The 10,393-nt window shown below is 58.2% G+C and overlaps 1 protein-coding gene across 1 annotated transcript; it reads left to right on the forward strand.

Annotated features, from left to right (window-relative positions):
- The first annotated feature begins 6,554 nt into the window (after positions 1 to 6,554).
- ZNF503 (zinc finger protein 503) lies at positions 6,555 to 10,083 on the forward strand. Its single transcript, XM_068982671.1, has 2 exons — positions 6,555 to 6,866; positions 7,593 to 10,083. Exons 1-2 carry the CDS (start codon positions 6,555 to 6,557, stop codon positions 9,228 to 9,230), a joined length of 1,950 nt encoding a protein of 649 aa, XP_068838772.1. The 3' UTR covers positions 9,231 to 10,083.
- Positions 10,084 to 10,393: the final 310 nt, after the last annotated feature.

Consider the following 10,393-nt stretch of genomic DNA (forward strand, 5'->3'; position numbering starts at 1 on the left):
CGCCTTCTCCCTGGTGCGATTCCCATAAACGCATCCTGAGCGTCCGCGGCACCTTGGAAACTATTTTTTACGGGGCAGGGCCCGAGAAGTTGGCGAGAAATAAGGAAAGGGAGGCGCCTTCCGTCGCGTTTCGCCGCGGACCAAGCTCGGCCACCAGGTACCCTCTTTGCCCACCTCCCCACTTGGCGCTCGGACACACCCCTTAAGCGCGCTGTCGTCTCAAAGCGACCACCGAATCTCTGCTGCAAACTTGCTTTGAAGAAAGTTCGAGCTCCGTCTGCCGTGGAATTTGCTTTCAATTTTCGCCCCGGGCGGACTCGGCCCGGGCGCGTTTCCGAAGCACCGGCAGAGGGTGGGGGCTGCCGGGCACTGCCGACCGGGAGAGACTGCTAAGGCCGAGGGCGCTGATAGTCCAGCCTCCCTCGGAAGCCAGACCTGCAGCCTTCTGGGCACGAGGAGCCACCTCGCGTCCTGAGCTGAGCGGATGGGGCGCCTCCACACCCGGGAACCGGGATCCGTTTCCTGCTGGATGCCTGAGAGCTGGATTTATTCTGATACACGCAGCGCACCCGCAGCCAGAGAAATTACGTCGATTCTAAAAATGACAAGGTTGAATTTATTAGATTAAGATTCATCTGTAAGTGCAAGGTGATGAAAATTATACCAACAGCTCCAAGTCCAGTGTGAACTGCAGGATCGCTTCCGGCTTCAAGGGCATGTAACATAACATCTGAATATTTAGATATGTAGAGGGATATAAAATGGTATTAAATTCTCGGTGTGTGCACATATAGCTAAATTGGGAAAATTCTGGAGCAAGTGTCATTTTACAGCCTCTGCTTGGGTGTAATCTGGGCTCGAGATAGCGCTTATGTCCAAATAACCACCCAGTGAATATATCCTACAGACAGAGCGAGTTCCGCATCGTCGAGGTGTACCGCGGTATGTGTACCTCTTTAAATATCTGCGGCGTGGCAGAAGTGATATAAATACATTTAAGAAAAGCAGGCGCGCAGATAATTGAGCCACTGCACGGATACAATATTTCTAGATAAGGAAATAAATATTACTACTAGGTTGGCTGTGCAAAGTGTGCACAAATAGAGGGGCTTTCGGGAACGCGTGGTAGGGGCCACAGGTTCTGCAGCTACGGGCGCTCAGCAAGCTGAGGTGGGCTCTATTGGGATACTCGCTGCCTCGGACCTTGGGGCGACTACTGGCAGAGTCTCCGCCGGAACAGGCAACAATGCCACACCTTAGGGATTCTCCCAGATAACTCGTGAAGATTCCGAAGCGCTGAAGCCAGCACTCCGGGTACCAGGGCCTCAGGTCCTGCGGGCAGCTCCTCCCCCTCGGACACTTCAAGCACACCTTAATTCTGGCTGCACCAGGCTCGAGCAGTGCGCATTTAGGCCTATCGGTTTGGAGTAAAAGAGAACAGGGCGGGTCTCGCTTGGTTCCGAGGCACCTCAAAACTCGAAGTCAGAGGCCAAACGGAAGAAGGCCACGATTTCACACCCGTATGGAATCCAAGCCGCGCCCGGCCCTTGGAAGGCCAGCTGAGGCTATAGAAGCAGTTATCTGGGCGTATTTACTTATGAAATGTTAGGCACCCCCTCACATACTCAGTACAGAGGCCCAGATGCCCCATAGGTCTCCCCCGCATGTTTGCAAAGCCCAAGCAACGCCACCAGCTAGGCCAGAGACATTGCAGCTGTGAAATTCCAACACCAAATGCTAATTCTAGAATAGGGAGCTTGCCACCCTCCACTCATCTCGCCACCTGGTCTTCTTTTTTTTTTTTTCCTCACTCCTCCAAATACACTCAACCCTTAAACAGGCGCAGAGTTTCTGACAATCCCTGCTTGAGGAGAAATTAGAAGGACTTGGTGCTGAATTCCTGGGAATTGCACACACTCCTGAGGCAGCCCTGCCGCAGAGAAGCAACCCGGGCCCTGAGAATGCCCTGCTTCAGAGAGTGTGGTTGCGCTGAAGTGGTATATACCGTATACTGAGAGGAGGGAGAGAGAACAGGAAACATTCCCTGGCTAGCAGAAAAAGTACAAATGAAGAGAGGGAAAGGAAGAAAAGGCTGAGAGCCAAGAAAGAGGCAAAAGAGGAAACGAAAAAGACAAGGGGGTGGGGGAAGAATCAGAGATGAGCCGAGAAGAGTGCAGGCCTGGGTGAGGCCCAGGGACCAGGCCAGGCGCTGGCAACGGCAAGCCTGGTGCCTCCCTGGCCCCAGAGGAGGCTAGTGCCGCCGGGGACCGTCCCCCACCAGCCCAGCGAATCTCGGCTCGGCTCCCAGTCCGGAGGGGCGGGCCTGGGTCCAGTGGCCTCCGCGCGCCCTTTCTCTCCCCACTCCCGGGGGACCACGAGGCGGGGCGGGACGGGGAACAAGGGGTGCCCCAAGGGGCGCGCGCCAGTCCAGGACTGTTTGGACGCTCTGGGCCAGGCTTTCCAGCTCGCCGGGCCTGACCTGTCAGGCGGATTATCTTCGAGGGAGATTAATAGGGGAGGCGGGCTGCAATAATAATCGTTTTGTTTGATGTGACAACTCTGATAGGCGTTGATTTACTTACAAACTGATAGGCTTTTAATTGAGCGCCTCCGCCGAGCCCGAGATGAAAGGCAAGCGGCGGTGAAAGGCGGCCCGCCTGCCCTCCGGCCTCAATTCTGATTAGCCATCTCGACAGTGAATAGTTCAAGGCATTTTCAAACTTTTTTCCTCAGCTCTCTCTCTTTCCTTCTCCTCCCACCCCCTCCTCAAATATCTGCCAAGCCCACTCCTTTTTTAGAGAAAACAAATCATTTCCATTGTGTGCAAATAAAATCCACAGGACATCCACGCCAATCGCCGCTGGGGGTTGGAGGCATTAGGCCCATTGCGGAGTCATTAATAACTCCCCCTACCCCCACGGCTTCATGGCCTTCGGGGATTTGACCTCCCCTTCGAGGTGCGCAGGTTTGGTTGCAGCAGCCTCCCGAAAACCCTGGGAGTGCAGACCCCCAGGCGCCCCCGTGCGCTCGGACCTTCAGAGTTCGATTTTTCGAAGAGCGAATGCGCGAAGACCAAGACCCGCGCGCGCGCGCGCTGCATCGCCCAGGCCTGAGAGCATGTGCGACCACACCGTGGCACGCCTATTCCAAGGGACACAAGGGGCCACTCTCTGGTTCTCCCAGCTGCCGGGGGTAAAAAGAAAGCTGCTGGAATTCCAGGAGAGGGAAAGGACTGAGTCTGGAGACGGTGGGCTGGAGGGCTGGGGGGAGGGGGGAAGGGAGGTCCCCCGCGGTCACCTCACCTCCATCTCTGGACGCCGCCCCCAGCATTCTGTGTCCGGGCCTCGCCGAGAGGCTGCGGAAACGCGGGGCCTATGGCTGGGCTCGCGGGGCTGGGAGATCTACAGTTGATCTGGGCGACACTTCGACAACCACTAACCCAGTGACTCAGACACTAACGGAGCAGCAGGATACAGGCAGCCTCAGAAGCTCTGCTCTGCAGACAGAACCGTCCGGTTGTCAGAAACCGGCACCTGGGACTCGCTCCCCAAAGGTTATTTCAGACAGCCTTCACAACTTCGCGTGTGGCCGCGCCACAGTCTCATGGACTCACCTTCCTCCGCTGTCGCACCGGCAGACACTCCAAAGCCCCTTGAACGGAGGTGTGTTCTTACACCTACACTCATGCACACATACACCGACAAACTCCTCGTATACACACCGCCTCACTCCCCGCTTCTCCAAAGTATCTTTAGTCAAGTTATCATCTCATGAAGTTTACCAATCTAAAGAATCAAGGGATAACATTAAAACGCATAAAAAGAATGCCTACGAGAAATTCTAAAACTCACCCCTAGAAAGTTCTCGGTACCTGTGCGGAGTGGGAGACAGAGACAAAAATGAGGGAGGGAGGAATGGGGTGGTGAGAGTGGAAACCGCGAGCACGCCGAAGGCAGGTCCCAGACCCGACTTCGGCGCCGACAGGGCACCGGCCGGGTGAGCAAGGGTGGAAACCGGGTCTCAAGGCCCGGCCCCCGCCCCCGCCCCCCCGCGCGGGTACAGACTGGCTCCCGGCTCCCCAGCGCTCCCAGCCCCACCATTTATCAAAAGGACTTGACAACAAAAGAAGAGCCGGGGTGGAAAAGGGCGAGGGGGAGGGGAGAGTCAAAGTCTTCCAAGTCCTTCCGAGGAAAGGGATGTACCCTTCTCTCGCCCCCTTCCAGTTTCTGCGAGTTTTTGGAGGTCACCCACCCCCTCGAATTCGCTCCGGACGCTACCAAAGCCCTGACAACTCACACAGAGGCACAGGCATTCATACACACTTCTGCACTCAGATCCAGGTACGCGGAGGCACGCAGAGCGCCTCCCCTCTGCCTTCCCAACAGCCCGAATGACGGTGCAAATCGAGGGGAACGCGGCGGTCCCGCTCTGCTTCCCTGGAAGAGCCAGTTGTTCCCACAGGCAGCCGCCCCCACCCCACCCCACCCCACCCCACCCACCCTCTCTCTCTTGCTTCTTCCCTCTGCTCTCCCCGCGCTGGTCAGTCCTGGCTCGGAGTTCCAATAAATTCGAGCGAGCAGCCCAGAGTAACCCTGGCTACCAAGACTGCGGGGATGGCAGGGGTTGAGGGAGGGCTGGAGAGGGGGCCTGAGTGAGCCTGGAACCTATCTGCCCCAAACACACACGTCAGCCCTCTCCTTCGCAACCTCTCAGCCCTAGCCACGATGGGGGACGGGTGTCAAAGAACTGAGGCGGGGGTACCCCACCACTGACCTCCAGAACTCAAGGCTACGTTGGTAATGTGGCTCTTAGAAAGAAGCTTCCGAGTTTGGAGTCAGGGCACTAGGAAGGGGGTAGAGGGGGCCAGCTGGCAGCCTGACGACTGCACTCAACGTACCCCGAAGGGAGTACCATGGCTTGGGGGGTAAAAAATCTCCCGTGTTGGACGTCGCCACTGCCTGTCTCGGATACCGAGAGCACTCGGAACTCTGCGCGTGGCCCCAAAGGAACGGAATCCCCAGAGGTGGAAGGGTGTTATCTCTCTCTCCAGTACCTAGAGCAGCGAGGCGCACACCCCAGGCCAGCGCACCCTTCTCAGCGCCCTTGGCGCACCTGCGCACTTTACTCTCACTATTCATTTTCCTGACACCGAGCGCCTCTTTCTCTTCTTTCATTCTTTTTCTTAGAGCCCCCGCCTCTCATCCCAGGAGGCTGCTCCTCTTTCCCCCTCCTTCAGTTCCCCCTCAGTCTCTTCCTTCCTCTGCGTCTCTCTCTCCCTCTCCCTTTTTCCCTTCAAGTCGCACCCGCCTTGTAATCAGCAACAAAAGCTGACATAAATCACCGGCGGATTGACAAGAGCTGACAAATAACTGATTGATTGCGGTCGAGGAACATTGACAATTGATGGAGGGGTGGAGATGCCCAGAGAACTCGGGAGGGGGGGCGCGGGTAGAAGAAGAGAGGGTGGCAAAGGAGAGTAAGAATTGCGGGGGGGGTGCTGAGTGTGAAACAGAAGAAACATGTGACCCCCCTCCTGCCCCAATCTGCGCATCTCCGGGCGTCACGTGGCCGGGAAGGGCGGGGAACCTAGCTTAGAGCCGAGACTTGCCTCTACCGCCTCCGCTGCCCCCCTAGCTTCTGGTTTCTCTGCCGCCGAATCCCGGGAAATCAAAGCGGGCGGGCGGACTTCCTCCAACACCCGCTCCCCACCTTTCCTTACCCAGGCGGCTGCACCGCAGGAGATTTCAATTACTGAGGCGGGGGAGAGAATACTTGGGGGTGTGGACCTCCGTGGCGGCCCTGGAGTTGACAGTCCGGCCGTTGTCCAGACTCCTGCTAGTGCTCCTTCTGAACACGCTCAAACTGTTCCTCGCAAGCACCCTCCTGCAAAAGAAGGTTTCAGTTTATTCTCCAGCTGGGGAAAAAGGACGACGAGGAAGAAAAGAGAGGGAGGCGGCAGATAGCAAACGTAGAATAAGTGTCCAGCTCGTCCTCCGAGCGAAATCTAGGGAGGGGACACGCAGGGGGAGCGGCAAAGAGGGAGCTGCCCATTAAAACCAGCGCTGAGAGTCCTGGCGGCGGCGGCGGCGGCGCGGGACGCGTCACATCCCCTTGACCCTCCAATCACCTCGGGCTCCCATTTGATTGGAAGGCGGCAAAGGCTTTAATCTCCCCCTCGGTGCAGCTGCTTTTGAAGTGAGTTTCCTCGCCAGAGCCCCGGCTGGACAGGCAGCGGCTCACATCGCGGAGAGCAGCGCCAGCGCCGGGCCGCGAGTGCGCAGCGCAGGGGCACAGCCCAAGGCCGACACGGCTAGCCACCCGGCACTCCCGCAGTCGGGCCGGCTCCTCCCGCTCGGCCGCGGCTCCGCTGCGGGCCACCCAGGATTATTCGCTTGTGGCTCCAGGCGCCAAGAAGGCGCGCTGGGCGCCGGTGACCGCCGCGCCAGCTCCACCTCCTCCTGCTGCTCCTGCTCCCCGGGCGAGAGCGCAGCCCGGAGCCCGCCCCGCGCCTCCTGGAGCCCTCCCCCCGCTGCTCCCATGCGCGCGGGTGGGTCATGAGCACAGCGCCCTCGCTTTCTGCCTTAAGAAGCAGTAAGCACAGCGGCGGCGGCGGCGGCGGCGGCGGCGGCAGTGCGGACCCCGCCTGGACCAGCGCGCTCTCTGGAAATAGCTCCGGCCCCGGCCCAGGCTCGTCCCCGGCCGGCAGCACCAAGCCTTTTGTGCACGCTGTGCCCCCCTCTGACCCTCTCCGCCAGGCTAGCCGCCTGCCCATCAAGGTGCTGAAGATGCTGACGGCACGGACTGGCCACATTTTGCACCCTGAGTACCTGCAGCCCCTGCCTTCCACTCCCGTCAGCCCCATAGAGGTAAGGACCCTATCCCCGGATCGCGCTGGGACCACCACTCTGGCTGCCCCTCCACGGGATTTCTTTCTCTTGTGATCTGCAAGGGGTGAAGGTGGGGGGTTCGGAGTGATTCAGCTCCGGGATGAGGGGAGAGGATCGTGCTCCCGCACCTTAAAACTAGGGCGGAAAGAGGGGAGGAGGTAGAATGGGGTGTGAATGCTAGGAGCCAAGGCAATCACAACTTGTTTCTCCCATTGGTGTTAAAGCCCCTACCTCGACCCAGGCCCCCTCACTCTCAGGCCAGAAGACAGACGGGAGTCCAAAATACGGTTCCAAAGTCCCGGTCCTCCGGTTTCCCAGAAGCTGGTATTTGTACACAGCCTCTAAGGCGCCAACGACCCGAGCCCTTACTCTGAAGTATTAGAGGTGGGGGTGGGGAGTCCAGTTCTGGGTCAAAGAGTCAGAAACCAAAACATTTTTCGAGTTTGTTTTTTTTTTAATCCAGTTATCGCTTAGAGAGGACAGGAAAGATCCTGGTGGCGGGGCTGGGGGTGGGGTGGGGGTGCTGTGGCCTTTCTCAAGAAAGAGAATGTGTGTGTAGAAGGGGTGTCTCCTAGATTTGCGCCTCGGGGCTTGAAGGATCTTTACGGGTCGTGGCTGAGGTGCGCTCGAAACCTAGAAGGCAGGATTCTAAAGGGTTTCCCCTTCTTTCTTTGTGCGCCCCCCCCCCCACGTCTGACCCTGCAGCTCGATGCCAAGAAGAGCCCGCTGGCGCTGTTGGCCCAAACATGCTCGCAGATCGGGAAGCCCGACCCCTCGCCCTCGTCCAAACTCTCCTCAGTGGCCTCCAACGGGGGTGGCACGGGCGGTGCCGGCGGCGGCGCCGGGGGCGACAAGGACGCCAAGTCGGGCCCCCTCAAGCTGAGCGACATCGGCGTGGAAGACAAGTCGAGTTTCAAGCCGTACTCCAAACCCGGCTCGGATAAGAAAGAACCGGGAGGCGGCGGCGGAGGAGGAGGAGGGGGCGGCGGGGGCGGCGGCGGGGGGGTTTCGGCGGAGAAGTCCGGATTCCGGGTACCGAGCGCCACCTGCCAGCCATTCACGCCCAGGACAGGCAGCCCAAGCTCCAGCGCCTCGGCCTGCTCTCCAGGAGGCATGCTGCCTTCGGCCGGGGGCGGCCCGGATGGCAAGGACGACAAGAAGGACCCCGAGGCGGGCGGCGGCGGTGGCGGCGCCAAGGGCTCCGGGGGCGCCTCGGCCGAAGGGGGACCCACGGGGCTGGCGCACGGCCGGATTAGCTGTGGCGGCGGGATCAATGTGGACGTGAACCAGCACCCAGATGGGGGCCCCGGGGGCAAGGCTCTAGGCTCGGACTGCGGCGGCTCATCAGGCTCCGGCTCCAGCTCCGGCCCCAGCGCGCCCACCTCCTCCTCTGTGTTGGGCTCTGGGCTGGTGGCGCCCGTGTCGCCCTACAAGCCGGGCCAAACAGTGTTCCCTCTGCCTCCCGCGGGCATGACCTACCCAGGGAGCCTGGCTGGGGCCTACGCCGGCTACCCGCCCCAGTTCCTGCCACACGGCGTGGCGCTCGACCCCACCAAGCCGGGCAGCCTAGTGGGGGCTCAGCTGGCGGCGGCCGCGGCGGGCTCTCTGGGCTGCAGCAAGCCCGCCGGCTCGAGCCCCTTGGCCGGAGCGTCACCGCCGTCCGTGATGACAGCCAGTTTGTGTCGGGACCCGTACTGCCTCAGCTACCACTGCGCCAGTCACCTGGCTGGGGCGGCGGCAGCCAGCGCGTCGTGCGCTCACGATCCGGCCGCGGCGGCCGCGGCTCTCAAGTCCGGATACCCGCTGGTGTACCCCACGCACCCGCTGCACGGCGTGCACTCGTCGCTCACCGCGGCCGCGGCCGCCGGCGCCACACCGCCCTCTCTGGCCGGCCACCCCCTCTACCCCTACGGCTTCATGCTCCCGAACGACCCACTCCCCCACATCTGCAACTGGGTGTCGGCCAACGGGCCTTGCGACAAGCGCTTCGCGACGTCTGAAGAGCTGCTGAGCCACTTGCGGACCCACACGGCCTTCCCCGGGACAGACAAACTGCTGTCGGGCTACCCCAGCTCCTCGTCTCTGGCCAGCGCCGCAGCGGCCGCCATGGCCTGCCACATGCACATCCCCACGTCGGGCGCTCCGGGCAGCCCCGGGACGCTGGCGCTGCGCAGCCCCCACCACGCGCTGGGACTCAGCAGCCGCTACCACCCCTACTCCAAGAGCCCGCTCCCCACGCCCGGTGCCCCCGTGCCCGTGCCCGCCGCCACCGGACCGTACTACTCCCCCTATGCTCTCTACGGACAGAGACTGACCACGGCCTCGGCGCTGGGGTACCAGTGAGGGCGGTCTCGAGGGCTATCGAGGGAAAGAAAAGAACTGGGGGCTGGGGGTGGGGAGGAGCCGAGGGAGGGGCGGGAACAGGGCCGAGGCGACTGTCACCCGCGCGTGGGGATGACCCGGGCCAGGAAAGGAAAATATATATATACTGTATCTATCTACCCGAAACAGCGACCGAGACCCGGTGGGAAAGTCCCCTTTCCCCCACCTCTCATCTCCCCACCCAAACTTTATAAAAGTTGAAAAAAATATCATTTGACTTTTTATAGAAAAAGAAGGAAAAAATAATTGAAAAGTGTTCATCTGAGGACTGCATCGGTGGACACTGGTATTTATTTATGTTAGCTCCAAGCGGACCCGTGGTTCAAAAGTGCATTACTTAGTTTGAGCTCTGTAGGTAAAAAGGAAGAAGGGGGAAAAATTAAAACTTGAGGGTTAAAAACGTGGAAAACAAACCCTCCCATCCCTTGTAGATTATAAATAAATACAAAACCGCCACAGAACTAGAGGTCTTCTCTTTAATGTTACTTTAAAATTGCTATGATTGTATTGTACGTTCTTATTTAATGTCTGATTGAAACACAACTTTACATGCATGTTTGTTACAAAAATGAAAAAAAGAAAACAAAACAAGTCACAATTTGTCAGCTCTGATTTCAAATTGCAATTATTTTTAAGGTGTATACCATCAAAAGAGAATGGGTATTTTTTTGTATGTATTCTGGAAGAAAACAAAAAAAAAAAGGAAGAACAATTCTATTCCAAACCTCATTTGCCTTATTTTGTTCTTTAAAAGGAACACTTAACTATTTTTAATTTTTAAGTCCACCGGCTGAAAAGGGGACAAGGTTTACGTCATGTACTAAAATAATAGACAATGTATCGCTTTAAAGATTAAAATTCCGTATATTTGATGTATTAAAAGGTTTTACTTCTTCTTATCTTTTTTTTTTTTTTTTTTTCTTGGTTAAAGAGAAACAAGAGCATGGCAATTTGGCCACAGTGGGTTCCCTGGGCCTCACGGCTATTCCTTCCCAGGACCGTGGTCGAAATTCCGATTGTTTAGTTGTAATTTTCAGGAAGAGGCAAAGGCTCCAGAAGGGCTGGCCTTGGAGGAAATATTTTTAAACGGGATTTCACAATTTGGAAAGATAGTGTACTTAGCT

This window comes from Capricornis sumatraensis, chromosome 10 (assembly GCF_032405125.1).
Source record: "Capricornis sumatraensis isolate serow.1 chromosome 10, serow.2, whole genome shotgun sequence".
Taxonomy (NCBI): Eukaryota; Metazoa; Chordata; class Mammalia; order Artiodactyla; family Bovidae; genus Capricornis; species Capricornis sumatraensis.

What these genes read in the sequence shown, in the direction of transcription:
- ZNF503 (XM_068982671.1), top strand. Translation starts at nt 6,555, where the DNA reads ATGAGCACAGCGCCCTCGCTTTCTGCCTTAAGAAGCAGTAAGCACAGC. An exon ending in CTCCCGTCAGCCCCATAGAG is followed by an intron (nt 6,867 to 7,592) that starts GTAAGGACCCTA and finishes CTGACCCTGCAG; the next exon opens with CTCGATGCCAAGAAGAGCCC.